Raw genomic sequence first — 20,587 nt, forward strand, 5'->3', positions numbered from 1 at the left:
ACCAACTCAAAGGACATGATTTTGTGTAAACTCTGGGAGTTGGTGATGGACAGGGAAGCCTGCCGTGCTGCAGTGCATGGGGTCACAAAGAGTCAGACATGCAGAGCTACTGAATTGACTGAACTGAACTGAAGCCTAGCGTGGAATATTTTAAGCTTTACCTTGCCAGCATGTGAAATGAGTGCAATTGTACAGTAGTTTGAGTATCTTTAGCATCCCTCTTCTTTGGGATTGAAATGAAAATGGTCTTTTCTGGTCCTGTGGACACTGCTGAGTTTTTCACGTTTGTTGGCGTATTGAGCACAGCACTTTAACAGCATCCACTTCTAAAATTTGTAACAGCTAAACTGAAATCCCATCATCTCCAGTAGCTTTGTTCGTAGTGTTGCTTCCAAAGGCCCACTTAATTTTGCACTCTAAGATGTCTGGCTCTAGGTGAGTAATCATACCTTGTGGTTATCTGGTCATCAAGATCTTTTTTGTATAGTTCTTTTATGTCTTTATCTCAAATTAATTATTATGGATGATGTGATATATAGATGGTGTTTCTTATCTTTTTAAAATAATGATAACCAAGTTGCTACAGCAGGATGTATTGAAAATACTTTCACAATGAAATTGCATTGACACCTTTTTTTAAATTCAAATGACTATCTCTGTGAGTTTACTTCCACATTTTCTATAGTTCTTATTAGTCTTTCTAATGCCTCACTGGTTTCATTATCACAGTTAGGTAGGAAATCTTGCAATATAGTAACATAAGTTCTCTTTGCTTTTGTTTTCAAAATTGTCTAGGCTACTCTACGTTTTTTGCATTCTCATGTTTATTTTAAATTTAGTTGTCAATTTGTTATTAAAAATACTTATTGGAATTTTGATATGGATAGTATTGCCTCTGTATATTATATTTACAACTCCTTTTGGTCCCATAGACTGTAGCCTGCCAGGCTCCTCTGTCCATGGAATTTTCCAGACAAGAATACTATAGCACCCCACTCCAGTACTCTTGCCTGGAAAATCCCATGGATGGAGGAGCCTGGTAGGTTGCAGTCCGTGGGGTAGTGAAGAGTCGGATACAACTAAGCAACTTCACTTTCACTTTTCACTTTCATGCATTGGAGAAGGAACTGGCAACCCACTCCAGTGTTCTTGCCTGGAGAATCCCAGGGATGGGGGAGCCTGGTGGGCTACCGTCCATGGGGTCGCACAGAGTTGGACACGACTGAAGCAACTTAGCAGCAGCAGTAGAAGCAGCAGCCATTTCCTACTCCAGGGGAAATTCCCAAGTGAAAGACTGAACCCTAGTCTCTCATGTTTCCTGCATTCTTTACCACTAGCACCACCTTGCAAGCCCACATTATACAGAGAAGGGGAAGGAATCATATAATACAGATTATACATAAATAGACTGTGGGATGTTGGTTAATTCTAGCTCATCACAGTAGTACATAGCAAAATGTGATGAATACCCCACGTGCACTTGAAAAATGTATATTATGCACATATTAGATTTTGTTCTAGGAAAATATTATTGCTAGTGATTTGGTAAATAGCACTGTCCAAATGTTTTATATCTTTACTAGTATTTGTTTTTCTGTTCTTTAAGTGCTAAAATTAGTATTTTAAAATATCCAAGTATTGTTCAGTCTCTCAGTCATGTCCAATTTTTTTTGCGACTCCATGAACTGCAGCACGCCAGGCCTCCCTGTCCATCACCAACTCCCAGAGCTTCCTCAAACTCATGTCCATTGCAGTCCAAGGGACTCTCAAGAGTCTTCTCCAACACCACAGTTCAAAAGCATCAATTCTTCAACACTCAGCCTTCTTTACGATTCAGCCCACACATCTCTACATAACTACTGGAAAAACCATAGCTTTGACTAGACAGATTTTTGTTAGTGAAGTAATGTCTCTAGTTTTTAATATGCTGTCTAGGTTGTCTATGTTTTCTTCCAAGGAGAACGCATCTTTTAATTTCATGGCTCCAAGTATATATATATATATATATATATATATATATATAATATATCAGAATAAACTGCATATAGATGCAGCTAGTTTCATAGTGCATGAATGCCTGCTCAGTCACTCAGTCATGTCCAACTCTTTGCGACCCCATTGACTGTCGCCTGCCAGACTCCTCTGTCTATAGAGTTCTCCAGGTAAAAATACCAGAGCATGTTGCCATTTCCTCCTGCAGGGGATCTTGGAACTGAACCAGCATTTCTGGTGCCTTCTGCATTGGCAAGAGGATTCTTTACCGCTGAGCCATCCGGGAAGCCCCCTTATTTCATAGTACTGTACAATGTAGGCTTATAATACTTTTCACATAAGTAATACACAAGAAACACAAAGATAAATAAAACATTTTTTAATCCTACAGTACTATACTGTACTGTACTGAAAAGTACAGCAGTGCAGTACAATAGCTGGCAAACAGGAGTGACTTTGAATGAACAGGCAAGAAGAGTTACTGACAGGAGGAGGGAAAGCAGTTGAGAGATTGTAGAGCTGAAGGATCATCAGCAATAGGAGATGGAAGACAAGCTACAATTTCACTCATGCTTTACATGTATAGAATCAATGGTTCTCATCTTTGAAAGTTCACAACTTGAAGGTTCATACGTAGGGGACTTCCTGCAATATTTTTAGAATATGTTTTTAATTTACAGGAAATATACAAAGATACAGCAGTTAGTTCACAAATACCTTACATCCAGTTTCTCCTTTATTAACCTCTTACACTCCTATAGCATAGTTCCTACAATTAATGAACCAATATGGACAAATTATTATTGACTAAAGTCTACATTTTATTTGGAGCCCTGAAGAATTGATGCTTTTGAACTGTGGTGCTGGAGAAGGCTCTTGAGAGTCCCTTGGACTGCAAGGAGATCCAACCAGTCCATTCTGAAGGAGATCAGTCCTGGGATCTCTTTGGAAGGACTGATGCTAAAGCTGAAACTCCAGTACTTTGGCGACCTCATGCGAAGAGTTGACTCATTGGAAAAGACTCTGATGCTGGGAGGAATTGGGGGCAGAAGGAGAAAGGGATGACAGAGGATGAGATGGCTGGATGGCATCACTGACTCAATGGACATGAGTTTGAGTGAACTCCGGGAGTTGGTGATGGACAGGGAGGCCTGGCGTGCTGCAGTTCATGAGGTTGCAAAGAGTCAGACACGACTGAGCTACTTAACTGAACTGAACTTTTTACCTAGTATCTTTTATCTTTTCCACACTGCATTTAGTCCTCATATTCCTTAGGCTTCTCTATGTTGTGTGATTGTTTCTCAGATTCTTTTCATTTTTTATTACCTCCAAAGATTTGAGGAGTCCATGTTATGTCTTTAGTAATATGTTCCTCTAATAGGATTTATTTCATATTCTTTTTCAAGATTATACTAGGACTATGGTTTGGGGAAAAAGACCACAGGCGTAAAGTGGGGTAAAGTGCCATTTCATCACATCATGTCAAGGGTATTACTTTCAAAATGATGTATTACTGTCAATGTTAACTTAGTTGACTTAGTGTTTGTACAGTGTCTCCTCTGTAAAGATACTCTATTTTTTTCCCTTTCCTTAGTGTGTTCTTGGGAGAAAGCCACTATGTTCTATCAACATTTAAAGGGTGGGACTCATGTTTCACCTCCTTGAAGGACTTAAGAACACAGTCTGAATAGAACTTGTTTGTATGTAGGGAACTTTCTGTATTAATATGAGTGTACAGCATTAAGTGAACCTACCTATTCTTTGTGCCTAAATTGTTATTTGCTGTTTTAATTATATGTGGACAGCATAATGACTCAATGGGATCATCTACTCTAAAATGTCATAATTTCGATTATATATAGAAGAAATAAAATTTGATCATTCCCATAATAAAATTCAACTGTGATTTCAATTTGTCTACTACTTTAAGTTTTATGAAATGCACTTCATGTATTTTGAACTTTTCTGGTGGCTGAGCTGGTAAAGAATCCTCCTGCAATGCGGGAGACCTAGTTTCAATCTCTGGGTTGGGACCATCCCCTGGAGAAGGCCATGGTTACCCACTCCAGTATTCTGGCCTGGATAATTCCATGGACTGTATAGTCCATGGGGTCACAAAGGGTCAGACATGACTGAGAGACTTTCACCTTTGTGTAGTTCTAAAATTTCTTTTAGTTCCATTCACAATAGTTATTGTTACATATTTTTAAGATAATTCCCTTTTATCATTATAAAATATTCCTCTTTATCATCTCTCAAACTTTATTTTGTTTGGTATTAATATAGCCCCACATATACTCCTAAAATTATTATTTCTTATGTCTTTATTTTTTACTTTAAATGTATTTGTACTATTAAATTGAAATCATGGCTGTTGGAATATATGAATAGTTAAGTATTTTTTAGTGGATTCTCATAATCTCTTTATTACTTGAGGTTTTAGTCTATTAATATGTTATGATCTATTTGTATTATATTTGTCCTACTTATTCTTTTTTTTAACTCCTTCTTTGTTTCTTGTCTTTGTTTATGAAACAGTGTTCCTGTCTCTTTTTCCCCTTTTTTCTCCCCTATAGTTTAAATTTCACTCTGATATTTTCAGCCTCATCTTCTTATATTATTTAGTGGTTGTGCTAAGGATTATAGAACAATTAAAAGATAAAGATAAGTATCCATCCTTAATTTATATCCAAATAGAATATGATGCCCTTATTACAAAACATTATAACTTTGTAAAAGTGCAATTCCAGTTACTTTTTACACACTAGGCGATTATTTCTATATAATTTATTTTTACTGTGCTGTAGAAACCTCATGGAGAAGGCAATGGTACCCCACTCCAGTACTCTTGCCTGGAAAATCCCATGGATGGAGGAACCTGGTAGACTGCAGTCCATGGGGTCGCTAGAGTTGGACATGACTGAGCGATTTCACTTTCACTTTTCACTTTCATACATTGGAGAAGGAAATGGCAACCCACTCCAGTGTTCTTGCCTGGAGAATCCCAGGGATGGGGAAGCCTGGTGGGCTGCCATCTATGGGGTCGCACAGAGTCAGACACTACTGAAGCGACTTAGCAGCAGCAGCAGAAACCTCATAATACATTGCTATTATCCTAGATTTAAACAATCAATTATTTTTAAGGAATATGTCTAAAGTCTCAGATTTACCAAATGTTTTTCCCTTTCCAAGGCTCCTCATTTCTTATGTCAAGGATTCAACCTAGTATTATTTCTATACAGCCTAACGATATCCACTTAGTATTTTTTGCAATGAAAGTCCTATTATAGTCAGTTCTCTCAGCATTTTTCTCTGAAATGTTATTATTTCTTTATTTTGGAAAGTTATTTTACTCAACAATTTTGCATTTCAATAATTCTAATTCCCTGAGCATATGTTTATTTTTTTGGATGCTTTAAAGATCTCTTTATTCACAATAGAATGAGATTAAAAGTGATAAAAATAATAAGAAAACATTTGCAAATTAATAATACACTTCTCAATAACTAAAGAGGAAATCATAAAAATTAAGAAACATCAATTTATTTTCTAAAACTTAGTTTTCATTGATTAACCTTCGTGTGCCCCCGTTTACATTTTTTGTAATTATTTTCATTGAAATTCACTGAAATTGGATATATGGATCAATGCCCATCACTAACTTGGAGAATGATCACCATTATCTCTTTTAAAAATTATTCTCTGCCATACTTTTTCCTCTCTTTTTAACTACATGTATATTAATTGGTTCTCTAAGTACATATACTTTTGTTAGTTTCCATGTCTGAGTTGTTTTCTTCCATTGAGATGGAGATACAAACAGACACACATATATATGTGTATGTATATATAACATTTTTCTCCTGATTTTGTTGTTGCTCATCTCCTCAGTCATGTCCGACTCTTTGCCACCTCATGGATCATAACCTGCCAGGATCCTCTGTCCATGGGAGTTCGCAGATAAGAATAAAGAGACACTGATGTATAGAACAGTCTTATGGATTCTGTGGGAGAGGGAGAGGGTGGGAAGATTTGGGAGAATGGCATTGAAACATGTAAAATATCATGTATAAACGAGTTGCCAGTCCAGGTTCGATGCACGATACTGGATGCTTGGGGCTGGTGCACTGGGGCGACCCAGAGGGATGGTATGGGGAGGGAGGAGGGAGGAGGGTTCAGGATGGGGAACACATGTATACCTGTGGCAGATTCATTTTGATATTTGGCAAAACTAAAACAATTATGTGAAGTTTAAAAATAAAATAAAATTAAAAAAAAAACTATCATGGATTAAAAAAAAGAATATTAGAATGGATTGCCATTTCTTTCTTCTGGGGATCTTCCTGACCCAGGGACCAAACCTGCTTCTCCTGCTTGGCAGTGGATTCTTTACTGCTGAGCCAATTGGAAAGCCACTATCTATCTATTTATATCTATCTATCCATGTAATATTATGTGTGTGTGTGTGTATATATATATATATATATATACATAATTTTCTTTTTACTTTACTAATTAATTTAAGTTACTATATTGTGGGTATTATAGATAATACAGTGTCTTGTTGTTTTGATTCTAGAAACTATTTGAATGGGTCTATGTTAGTCTTTTCTTCTTAGAATGTACTTTTTTATTCATAGAACACATTCCTTTCTCCTGAGGCATGGGTTTTCTCAAGTCTTAATGCCCAAGATACTCACTTAAGATGAATTATTCTAGTTGTGTCCAAACTCCTATCTCTTCCCATTCTTTGCAGTGGCTGACATTATCTGTTAAAATCTTAGATTCCCACAAGTGTCTTTTTCTGGGCCTTCCTCCCTGTATATGTACAGATTAAGATTCTACTATAAATTTTAGCAGGAATCTTACAAAGTTACCTTGGTAAGGCCCTTCTGTGGTTCTCTGGTTCTCTCCTCTTTGTATCCTCTCCATGAAATTTATGCCACAATAGCAGCCCTGGATTCTGATCTCTGTTTTTTCCGCAGTATTGCTAATCTCTGTACACAGGCTACACATCCCTACAATAAAGCTCTTCCCAAACAAATGCTAGAGTGAATTTATATCTTATTCTGTTGCTTCCCCTCTGCTCTTCAGTTCTTATAATCAGAAACTTCATATATTTTGTCCAGATTTTTACTTGCTTACTATGAGAGTATAAGTCCAACTAATGTATTTTAGGTTAAGCTAGAAATCTTTATGGTGTAAATATATTGCATATCAGTGGCTTTCTATTTAGGTTTTATTTACTATAGAACTGGATATTAACATAAAGTTATGAAGCCAATACTTAATATAAGTAAATTTAAAAAGTTGTTTTATCTGAAAGAAATATGTGAAAAGACACTGTTAAAACTGACACACAATGTACTGTTTTTGAAGATGTATTTTAACATTATTAAAATATCAGAGATATATTGTAATTCTTATTAATTATTTTTTAGCAACTCTCAGGAAGAGCTCTTTGGCTTTCCTCACTAAAGTTTGAGCAGAATGTTAGAAAATTCCAAATATAATTTTAAGGATGTATAAGGATTATTTATAAGAGTTGGTCAATATGGCCTACTTTTGCATTTAGAAGCACTTTCAACAAAAATTAAGTGAGCAAACAATTAAAGACCTTTATTTTTAATTTTTAAAGGAAAGGTGATTATAAGTGAATTTGCTTTGATTTTGCAAACTTTGCTTCAAAATGTTGTATTATTCTGAGTTCTTTCTTCTGTCACCTGAAGAAGGAACTTATGAGGCTATAAATGCAGGCCGGGTAGAGAAGTCAGTATAGCAGAAGTGGGGACCATGGGCATTTTGGTCACTTCTTTCTGTCCTTTTACTTGAGTTTTGGGGGTATGTCCAGGCCTGATCACATATGAACCAGTTCCATTTGAGGATAGAATGCTGTCATGCACGCTTACCTTTATGGCTCGATAGGTCAGATAACACACAGTTTGTGAAGAGCATCTCGGACTGCATGGTCACTTGGTACTCCATGGGTTAAGAAATTAGTTTGTAAGCCTCTGTAGTAAGCCAAGAGGTTTTTATCAAAAGGAGACTAGTTATCCACAGAGGATGGCAGGGCCTTGTTCCAAAATCAGGAGGGTCTGTAATGCAATTCACCTCTCACAGGCTCCAACCAAAATCTCTACCTGCCATTGCTACTGTAAGAACTTCTGGATCTATAGGGTTATATGGCCAAAGTGATGGAGTAGCTTGCAAACCAGCCCAGACCTATCACAGTCAAAGCCAGCAGTTTTTCAGGTGACTTGGTAAATGGATTTGGAGAGAACACCCAAATGAGGAATATGTTGCCTCCAAAATATGAAGAGGCCCACTAACCCACTGTGCTATTTTTTTGGTTATAGGATGGCCCAGAAGTGACAATGTGTTATTTACCACAATATGGGTTTGGGGACACATGCGGTACAGTATGAGATGGACTGCAGTCAAAACTCTATTGGTCACCCGAGTTTCATACTCCTCTATTCGGGTTGGCAGATCACACTGATACTTTGCTTCTCCGGGAGTTGATATCAGTTCAATGTCTAATAATACCAAACTGTTCAGTTATTTCCTTTTCCCCAGTGCACTGCTGCTGCTAAGTCACTTCAGTCATGTCCAACTCTGTGTGACCCCATAGACGGCAGCCACCAGGCTCCCCCATCCCTGGGATTCTCCAGGCAAGAACACTGGAGTGGGTTTCCATTTCCTTCTCCAATGCATGAAAGTGAAAAGTGAAAGTGAAGTCGCTCAGTCATGTCCGACTCTTAGTAACCCCATGGACTGCAGCCTAGCAGGCTCCTCTGTCCATGGGATTTTCCAGGCAAAGTACTGGAGTGGGGTGCCATTGCCTTCTCCATCTCCAGTGTACAGTTCTCCTTAAAAAAAAAGGCATAGGGTTTTTTTTTGGGAAGACTTGGAGAAAGAATAAGAAATGTTTGGTTTATACTGGGATCCTTCCTCAAGGAGACTTGGCATCCTTTTATTCAAGGGATTCTGGGTCTGTAAGTTGGCTCAAGCCTGGAACTGACTGATTGTTTTTATGATTCATGTTGGTGCTTTGCTCTCTTGACCTTGAACTTTTTGGCTTTTATAGGTTAAGTGTGAATTTAGTAGCCCTCCTATCCACTTTTAGGAACATTGTAATCAGTTAACCAATGCCATAGATCTATATGAGTCAAACTATTCTGCTGTTTGACTCAGCTGACCACTACGATAATCCTGCCACCTATCTTTTGCCAGGTGAGTGCGCTTAACCTCTGTCACTCTGGGATCCAATTACTCCCACAGCACTTAGGTTTCCCAGTTCAGTGATAGCAGGTCCATTGTATCACAGAAAACAGTGATAACAAAGCTCTTCAAGGATGACTGGGCTACCTCATAGGTTTGTATCCCACAATAGTGATGAAAGATATGTTTTCTGTACCCTTTCAGTGTGGGTGAGTAGATGTTAAATAACAAAGCTAGTCTAACATTCCAATCTCCCTTAAGACTATTCTCCCTTTATTTTCCTCAGGAAAACCCAGACAAATAAAGATTTTATTTACATAAAATACAATTTATATATACATAATGTATATATGGAGAAGGCAATGGCACCCCACTCAAGTACTCTTGACTGGGAAATCCCATGGATGGAGGAGCCTGGTAGGCTGCAGTCCATGGGGTGGCTAAGAGTGACTTCACTTTCACTTTTCACTTTCATGCATTGGAGAAGGAAATAGCAACCCACTCCAGTATTCTTGCCTGGAAAATCCCAGGGATGGGGGAGCCTGGTGGGCTGCCATCTATGGGGTTGCACAGAGTTGGACATGACTGAAGCGACTTAGCAGTAGCAGCAATTCTTTCTCTGGAAATATTATATATATATATATATATGTAACATATATATATTATTATAGACAAATATGTATTTGTAGTATATTATCATATAAACATATATATGTAAAAATTGGCTCCCATGATTATGGAGCCTGAAAAGTCCTAAGATTTGCAGTTGGCAAACTGGAGACTTAGAATGTTGATGTACTGGTTTAAGTCCAGTTCCAAATACTTGAAAACCAAAATCAATGGTGTAACTTCCAATCTGAATAGAAGACAACACACAGAAACAGTAATTGTCCCTTATTCAGCCTTAGATGAGGACACCACTTAGGAAAGGACAACCAAAAAAAAAAAAAAGGAAAGGACAATCTACTTTAGTCCGTTTACAGATTGAGTTGTTAATGTCTTCCAGAAGTATCCTCATAGATACATTCAGAATTATGTTAAACCAAATATTTAAATTGATTTATAAAAGTAATTATCAGTCTAAAATTTTAGCCTATTTTGCATGTGCATGTTTAATTTTTTCAAATTTTTGAAAGTAAAAAATATTGTAGCAGAGAAAAACTAATACTGTTTGGAAAAAAAAGCATTTGAGATATTTATCCACAATTTATTTTGCTTTCAGTGTATTTATTCAAGTCTAGAAGAGGCAAGAAAGGTATGATGAAGAAGTGAGGACTACTTGGTTTGTTGATGTCTGGAGAAAATAATTACATTTGGCACTCATTTCTTAAGGCATTTTATGTTGGCTTTGCTTTATAATAGATAAAAAAATATTTTTAAATTTTCTATTTTGTCATGATCCTAAAAATGCTAATTTTGAAGTTTATTTTTGTCATTTATATTTAAGCTATGGTAGAATAAATTTTAATATTGATTTATATCAATTCTAAATATATAATGAAAAATTAATAATGTACATAAAGAAAAACTTAATTTAGTGGCTTTTGTTTCTGTTATATTTCACCAGAGAATAACTTTTGAAAATTTTCATTTTTAAAATGAAATTGTGAATTAAAGCCATTAAAATGTGTTTGATTTTGTGTAAAATAATTCTTTTAAAGTGGAATTTTAAATTAACAGAATAAGGAATATTATGAAATATTGGAACAGGGATTAGAACAGGTAGGAATAGAATAATAAAATTATTTCAGTGATTTATTACATCATTGAATGTAATGATTTCAATATATGAATGACTAAAATAATATTATGTTTTATTGCAAATATTTATTTTGTAACTAAATTTTAATATTTTCAGACAAAATACATATTCTGAAAGTTTTGTATTTCCGTGAATATTTTAATTTCCCTTTGGTAGTCCAAACAGCATGATCTAATACAGAATTTTCCTTGAAAATTTAAAAATTGAATATAGTATCTTATAAAAATATATATAGCTTCTATCCAACTTAAATGGTTTTCTAGACTTCAAAATATTTTGAATGAGTATAAAATCTTTGAAGAGTAAATTGTTTCCATAAATGATTGAATCTAAGATTTAGATTCATATATAATTCAGTGTGATAGATACAGGTTCATTTTCCTACACATTTTAATAACCACAACAGAATGTTAAACATTTATTAAATGCAAAAAATAAAGGTATAACACAATATTTATTATAGTATTATTCTATTTATGTTAAATGTATGGAAAATAGTGGGAAGAATTTAGAAAAATCAAAATTAATTTTCACTTGTATATACATATGTAAAATTTCTACTGAAAGTTTATACTATAAACCTGTTCCTGCTTTTTATTTTGGCTACTTATTAATAATTTCCATAATATAAACATGGGATGGGGTCCCTGACCTAGTGCACAATATTTACACTACTGTATTTAATATTCCACAATTTTCAATTGTGGAAATTTAAATTGTAGCATTATCCCTGGGTTACCTTTGTTTCAGCCTGAGAATATATTTGACAATATTGATAATTGAACAATATCTCAAATTTGTTTTTTGCTGTGTATAAATGTGTATTGGGCTGCCCTGCTGGCTCAGACAGTAAGAAATCTACCTGCAATTCAGGAGACCTGGATTTGATCCCTGGGTTGGGATGATCTCCTGGAGGAGGGCATGGCAACCCACTCTAGTTTCTTGCCTGGAGAATCCCGATGGACAGAAGAATGATGGGCTACAATCCATGGGGCTGCAAAGAGTTGGACACGACTGAGCGATTAAGCACAAAGTGTCTTACCTGTCTAGACTAGACTCTTTAGAACAGAGAGTTAAGGAAAGCATCCCTAAGAATAAAAATTATAAATGAAATTTGATAAACATTTAACTAGGGGAAAATGCAGAGAAGAGGAAAGGTGTTAAAGGGTGAGAGAAACATCTGCAAGCATCAGGTATAAAAGCTGGAACAAGCCATCTGAGAAATGAAGAAAACAAAACAAGGCAAAACAAAGCAATTGATATGTATAGAATGTATAGCAAAGTGGATTAAGGTGACAAGCACATCTGGAGATGAGAACAAGATTATGATTAATGCATAAATAAGGCTATAGAGTCCAAGCAAATAGAATAACAATAAAAGTAAAGATTATTATAAAAGAATATTATCCCCTTTTAATAGAAGTGCCTTAGACTAAACACACACATACACATACATACAGAAAATTTGCCTAATATAACAGAAATTTGCATTAGACTAAGCCTGATTTCTAAGATTTTAGATTCATATTTCTTATGTACTGTACCTGGTTGGAGATTTTTTTGCTACAAAGTAGTATGACTACATTTGTGATGTAGAAAAATCAACTTCTTTAGTACAGAAAATTGTTTGGAGTAGAATGAGAGGGAAGTAGTCATCAATCCGAAGACTGCGGCATTGGTCCAGATAAGACCAGTGCAGGGTGGTAGCCATAGAGATGGAGACAGATGAATAGGCGGGGAGATAATTCAGAGAAGAAAAGTCTGCATATATTTATTTTAATGTTGGGCTTAAAAGTAAAGAAGGAGTAAAGTATGAATCCCAAGTCTGTAATTTTTGCTACCATAAAAATAGATTCAGGTGCTCAAATAGTTCAAAGATGGAATAAGATACCAAAGATAGGTGGAATCAGAATGTGCTGGGAATTGCACACTAAATGATGGAGGACAATAGAGCAGGGGATAGGCTGAAAATTACTCAAGGTACAGAGTAGTGTTAGGTTTGAAAAACCATTGTTTCCCTGTGGCTCAGATGGTAAAGAATCCACCTGTAATGCAGAAGATCTGGGTCTGATCGCTGGGTCCAGAACACCCTCTGGAGAAGGGAATGGCTACCCACTCCGGTATCCTTGCCTGGAGAATTCCACGGACAGAAGAGCCTGACAGGCTTTGGGTCACAGTCCTTGGGCTCTCAGAGTTGGACCCGACTGAGAGACTAACTCACTTTTGGAAAACCATTAGGAATTTTTCCTACTGAAAGTTTCTGTAAATATTGATACATGATTCATGTGTCTGTTTTAAACACTTGATGAAAAACCATCTATACTAAGAAGTTTATTTTTAAGATGGGAAAGAATAGAATGAAGACACATAAGATTATTAAGATGGCCAATGGAAAAGGTCTGTGAGTTTTATATCCCTTGAAATTTCAAATGTCCTTAAAATTTGTCAATTTCCAAAAAATGAGAACATTCTGGTAGAAAAAGTACTCTTCTAAAGCCATATAGAGAAAAATCTGTGAGGTTAAGATTAATATTCTATCTCTGGTCAGTCTCTGATGACAGAGCCTGTGTATCTGGAAGCAATATTATACTGAGAGAATTTAAATCATTTAAAATTATGTCATATAGCCTAACTTTATCATAATAAGATTTGAAATTCCTCACATTATCTCTTTGAGTTCAGTGATTTTAAGTGTAATCAAGAGTATATTAATATTTTACACTTGAGATCTAGACAAATAGATTATTTTCTTGTTAATATGCCAGGCATTTAAATCTTAGTGGTATTCAATTAAAAAAAATATTGTATGAGCACTGTGTTTTGAAGATACATTTTACTTTATTTCAAATTAATATATGTGTGTTTTTGAGAATGATAAAATTAAAATGTTTAATCTCTCCACAGTGAAAATTAAGATAACCACCTCAATCATTGTTCTAGTGATGTTATGTGGAGATAAATTGATATTTGCCAAAATTATTTTTTCTGTAATAACAATGCATATATTTATAGACTCTTCCTTTCTACCTCCCTGAAGCTTCACACTGACCAAGATAAAGGAGATGGAAATTTAAAATACATACTAACAGGAGATGGGGCTGGCAGTCTGTTCGTCATAGATGAAAACACAGGAGATATTCATGCAGCAAAGAAACTAGACAGAGAAGAAAAGTCCCTTTACGTTCTTCGTGCCAAGGCTATAGACAGAAAGACCGGGCGGCAGGTGGAGCCTGAATCTGAATTTATAATTAAAATTCATGATATCAATGACAATGAACCAAAATTCACAAAAGACTTGTACACTGCCAGTGTTCCTGAAATGTCTGGAGTCGGTAGGTATATGCTAATTCATGTAAAGTAAGTTGTTTTTATTTTTTGCTAAGGTAGTTATTACAGACATACAGTTATGAGATGTGATCTCTTTCAAGATAAGAGCTATAAATGAAACTACTAATTAGTGTTAGCTAACTCACTTCTAATGATTTTCAGTTGTGTTTCTTAACATTTCCTGCTATTTTGTAACTGATATTTAAGATGATTATGGAGAACAATTATTCCACTGAATTTCAACCAATCTTTACCTTTACTCAACTGCCATTCAAATGGCACTCAGATTCAGTGTATTTTTGCCTAAAATGAAAAGAACAGTGTCAGCAGTTTTAGAAAGTTTTGCTTGCATTATTTTGCATAATAACAAAAAATGCTTGCATTTGACAAATTTCTTTTGATAGTCTCATTTGATCATTGAAACAACTTCATGTGATAGGCATGAGAAATAGAATTTTAAATCAACATTCTGTTAATTAGGAACCTTGGATTCAGAAAGATTAAGTAAATGTATTAAGATAAATAACCTGGCAGCATATCAACAATATTCTAATTCTTTTTCATGTTATTTTAGCTGTATTCCACATGGCATGATTAGTCCTAAAAACTGAAACTAATCATTTCATTCTTTCAGGCTGCCCATAATTTTAAGTGCCTTTTGTTATTATGCAATATTTTTATCTGTAAAGGTCACTACATTTAGCTATATTTATATGTAAGGTTAGATTTATTAATGAGATAGTAAAAGCTGACTCAAATCATATTTCTAATAAAAACACTGAAAAACATAAGATTGATTTTCAAACTTTGATATTTAATTGAATATTATTTCAAAATCACATATATAATTTTGACATTGTTATAATTAATATCTAGGTCAGTCTTAAATAAAAGAAGAAAAACAAACTTATGTACACCTTTGCTGAGTGATTGATGTTAAATATTTTTTAATTATGTGTGTCATCTAGCCAGAATAACCAAAAGTTTGTAAAGAAGTTTTTATTTTTTCTAAACTAAGATGAAATCTCACCTGAGGAGGGGAAAAAATCTGCCTTTTCAGGTATAAATTCCAATAAATGAAAAGCACTAATCAAATTAGAAAGGAGTCCTGTGAAATCATAAAGCCTAGGATGAAATATGAGTGGTTGTATTTTATTTTAAGATTTTTAAATATCTGTTAGCTTGGTTCGGTTACATGGAAAGTACTGGGTTGGTCCATAAAGGTCGACCAGTGGGCTAATGTAGATATACAGCATGTCTCTTTGTAGGCTTATATTTGAGGTAAAAATACATCTAAAATGATGTTTTCCATTTCAGCTTTCTATCGATGTATGTTCTACAGTTCGGTTTTCTGATTAATACCCTTCAACAATTGTAAAACTTTTTTCTTTTTTTTTTTTGTATGTATGTTATTTTGCCAGATGTTTTGACACATAATAATACAAAAAGTGAAACTTAGTTTCTCAGTTGTGTCTGACTCTTTGCAACCCCATGGACTGCAGCCTGTCAGACTCCTCTGTCCATGGAATTCTCCAGGCAATAATACTGGAGTGGGTTGCCATTCCCTTCTCTAGGGGATCTTCCCCACCAAGAGACCAAACTTGGGTCTCCTGCACTGCAGACAAATTCTGTACTGTCTGAGCCACCAGGGAAGCCCCAATAGTACAAAAACTTTCATGTCTTGTTTTTCTTCAGAAAGATTTTATATACCTATAGGATATGTGATTATGCAAAATCATGCAAGCAAAGCTGTCTAAAACTGCTGACACTATTCCTTTCATTTCAAGCAAAAATACACTGAACCTGAGTGCCATTTCAATAGCAGTATATTCCCTAGCTCAGACATTGAAGAATCTGTCTGCAATGCAGGAGACTCAGATTTGATCCCTGGGTCAGGAACATCTGGAGACGGGCCTAGCAACCCACTCCCGTATTCTTGTTTAGAGAATTCCATGGACAGAGGAGTCTGGCTGGCTCTAGTCCATGGGGTAGCAAAGAGTTGGACACAACTGAACAACAAACATTTTCACTTTCATAGAAGTAAAAAGTATAATTAATATGATAGAGGTATTTAAATGTAATAAATTTGGATAATTCACTTAAAACCAAAAGACTTTTTAAATTTCCACACTATTATTTCATCTTTAAAAACAGAATATTTACTAATCAGAAACTCTTTATATTTAAACTCAACCTGTATTTTCTCCTATATTATTTTAGATTATTTAATGGAATATTATCTTCTAATCAATATGTTTTTATAATCTACCTACCAAATTCAAATTCAAAGACTATCTTTAAATTTGATGAAATTCATTAGAATTAGATGAAATACTAATTCATCAGTATTAGATGAAATGCTAATAGCATCTAGATTCTATTAATATTTATCAAGTATGTGATAAGATCAGAACTAGACTAAGTGCCTCTCTGATTTATTTTTCATAAAACTTTCATTTGTTCAAACCTATATTAAAATATAGAATACATAAGTTTATACATAGGAGAAGGCTTGCAGATTATCTTGTCCAAAAAGCCCTTCATGTAAAGCAATCTGTATGTCATTTATATAAGCTTTAAATTACGGGCAGTACAATCTCTAATTACTGTAAACCTTAAATACGAGAATTTAGGTCATTGCCAATAACATTACCTGCATGTCTACAATTACAACAAAACTGAGAAAAGTGTATAGGTGGTGGCTGTATGGCTCCAGTTGCAGATTTTGGTACTGATAAACAAAGATTTAAGAACTACAGGTGAATCTTGATCCTATTTATAGAGAGAGGAGTAGTGTTAGTCGTTCAATCGTGTCGGATTCTTTGTGATTCCACGGACTGTAGCCCATCAGGCTCCTCTGCCTATGTAAGTCTCCAGACAAGACTACTGCAATGGATTGCCATGCCCTTCTCCAGGGGATGTTCCCAGCCCAGGGATGGAACCCAGGTTTCCTGCATTAGGCAGATTCTTTACCATTTGAGCTAACCAGGGAAACCTGCCCCTTTATAGAGGATAGTTATTATTCTTTATTACTAATATTGACATTATTGCACTAATTGATTCTTCCTTGCCCCACTCATAGACTTGTATGTGTATGTATTTTTAAACAGAAATGTGCATATTATAAATATCATATATATATATATATGTGGAAGATACTTACTTGGTTTAATTACCACTCAATAAATAAGTAAAAATGAGTCTAAAAGAATTAAACAGACTTGCTCAAAAAAATAGAGACAAATTGTTACTATACTATTTTTAAAAAGGAAAAAAAAAAGTTAATAAAATGAAGAAATAGCTGGATAATTTAAATACCTTACTATTTTTCTCTACTATAAAATAGTTATGATTATTATGCAAAATGTACTTTGGAAAACTTCTAATTTTATTAGATTGACTCTTTGAAAGTAGAATTTTTTTCTTATTATTTTAATTCAAATTTCTCAAAAAATTAAATCTAAATAAGGAAAGGGGAAACTGCATTTTACAATAAGAATTTAGATCTATTTATCTATATATATATATATTTCTTGTATATATGTATATATTTTTTGTTCTTTTCCTTTGCAATTCTTCTACCTAATTTAAAGGAAAATAATGATTAACTCATTATAGGTTTATAGATGTGATTTTCTCTGCTTTTACCTGTACAAATTATCATTTACAGAGAAACATAAAGGGTGATATTTAGAAACTTTGTCAGGTTTGTGTAGCCCATATGTTAACAGCTAAAGCCTAAATATAACCACATAAGAAAGAATGTCTTCTCTCTAAATGAAGTAATTCATAATTATTTAATTATAAACTTATTAATTGTAAGCTTATTTTCACTATATTAATGATTTTAATTTAAACCCAATAATTGAAAATCTGCTATTAACTTTTATGGTAACTTAAACCTAAGATCAGAGAAGGCAATGGCACCCCACTCCAGATTTCCCAGCCTGGAAAATCCCATGGATGGAGGAGCCTGGTAGGCTGCAGTCTATGGGGTTGCTAAGAGTCTGACGCGACTGAGCAACTTCCCTTTTTCTTTTCGTTGTCATGCATTGGAGAAGGAAATGGCAACCCACTCCAGTGTTCTTGCCTGGAGAATTCCAGGGACGACGGAGCCTGGTGGGCTGCCATCTATGGGATCACACAGAGTCGGACACGACTGAAGCAACTTAGCAGCAGCAAACCTAAGATAATAAAGTATATAAATTCTTTATTCTCATTTTATCTTTCTTTCCAATGTTGTAGCCCAATGTTCTCTTTAGAGTGTTTCCTTCTATTGGATTATGTGTTATTTCTTAATACATTTGTCTTTTCTTTTTCTCTCTCACCAAATCCTCTGCATGCTTTTTCCCTCTGCCTCTTCTTTCTGTCAAAATCATAAACCATATTTCACTTTTGTTCTCAGAATCATGTGCCTCAAAATAAAATGAATCTGGTAGCAAAAGAAATCTTATGAAATCAGTGAATTAACCATTTGAATTTAGCATCTTGGTTATGTTTAATAATTCATATTTCAAATAATCCTCAAGTATGAAAACAATTAATAATCTAACATATCTGCACAAAACTTTTTGTTAATAGCTAAATTCAAATGATTCCAATTAACTCCAAATGATTTCAATTAACTCTTGAAATCTGAACCACATTAGCATCTTCTGATCAGAACACTAATCTGGGTAATACATGAGGCTATATAGTGAAGGAAAATGGGATACACTTTGATTTAGATATTTGTAGCAGATTCCTATATTTTATGTTTTCCATTTTTTGTGACCATTTACTTTGGTTAAAGATTATCTATCAACTTTCTATATTTGCATGCATTCATCTCCATCAAGGCAAATTCCTACTGTGTAAATTTGGAGGCTTCTCATGACTGGGTATTTCCCCCAACTGGTCCCTCAAAAACTTATCCAGTTTACCTCCCACACCATCACCCCCAACAAAGAAAGTATTGGTAGCTTTTCACAGATCACACAATTAACTCATCAATGAATGCTTCATGTCCGAATCTAGGGCTCTATATTATCTATCTACACTGCCTGTAGATTCAATAATGTGTTCAATTATATGACCAGACAGGCCATTTAGTAAGTACAGTGTTTAGACTGAAGCTTCTTCAGACTGGCTAGCTCAAATCCCATCCTATCACCTACTAGCTATGTAATCATGAGGAAACTCAATATGCCCCAAGGTCTACATCCCATGTTTATCATGAGGATAAAATAATAACATAAATGAAGCACTGAGAACTCTGCCTCGTCTACGTTAAGCATTTTGTAAATGTTAGATCTTGTTATGACTTTGTACTAGGAACTCTATTGGGCTTTAGAGATAAAATATTGAACAAAAGCAGACAAAAGCCCTTGCCTTAGGCTATTTTACATCACACAGGAAAATACCTACAAGTAACAAATGACATGAATTTGTCATTCAGGTTTCATTACATTTTACTTAATATTTGTTTAATAAAAAAGTAAATATTCATTTTAAATTATTTGAGAATAAATGAAACATATAGCTGCAAATATCTAGAGGGCTGTAAAAATCCATGTATTCCCTTTTAGTCTTTTATAAACTAATATTTATAAAATTAGGACAAAAGCAGATAAACAACTAATTTTATTACTAAATAATATGAATTGTGAAATATTCTTACATTTATGGAAATAGAAAACAAACCAAAAAAAAGCTGACCTTTCCCTAAAGTTCAGAACACTATATATTTCTCATTTGTTCATTTTTCTAGTATAAGTAATATATTAGCAATATGCTCTTAGTATTCATTAGTGTTTAACAACATTCTAATTATTACTATGTTCTGAGAAGGGGAATAATATTTTATACGGGTGTTTGTGGCATTAAACCACATTGATTTCCATTCCTTTATTTAATGCTTTTAAGTTAAATAGTTTTGGGTGGATTCAAAGATCACATACCCATGATAAAGAACAAATGATCAGAACCAAACTTAACAACAAAAAACACTAAAAGTGTCACAAAATTATAGAGGTGTGTTTTTACTTATTATGAAATGATAGCCACAGTCAAAATGAATCTACTAGCAAAAGAAATTTATGAAATCAGTGAATTAACTTGAATTTAGCATCTTGGTTATGTTTAATAATTCATATTTCAAATAATCCTTAAGTATGGAAACAATAATCTAACATATATGCACAAAAGATTATATAAAAATAAACATAAATCAGAAAACAGCTCTAATTGAACTTTTGAATGTTCTTGTGGGTGGAAATCACTTTAAAGATTTCTGCTTTGGTCTAA

General features: G+C 34.4%; 1 protein-coding gene across 2 annotated transcripts in view; it reads left to right on the top strand.

The window, feature by feature from the left end:
• CDH9 (cadherin 9, type 2 (T1-cadherin)) overlaps positions 1-20,587 on the top strand; it is a 139,915-nt gene that overhangs the window by 91,442 nt on the left and 27,886 nt on the right. For both annotated transcript variants that reach the window (XM_010839479.1, XM_010839477.1), the window contains one exon: positions 14,013-14,307. In XM_010839479.1, the coding sequence (XP_010837781.1) occupies positions 14,013-14,307 (295 nt within the window). The remainder of the gene's footprint in view (positions 1-14,012; positions 14,308-20,587) is intronic.

Source organism: Bison bison, unplaced genomic scaffold (assembly GCF_000754665.1).
Source record: "Bison bison bison isolate TAMUID 2011002044 unplaced genomic scaffold, Bison_UMD1.0 scf7180017864118, whole genome shotgun sequence".
In the NCBI taxonomy this organism is placed as follows: Eukaryota; Metazoa; Chordata; class Mammalia; order Artiodactyla; family Bovidae; genus Bison; species Bison bison.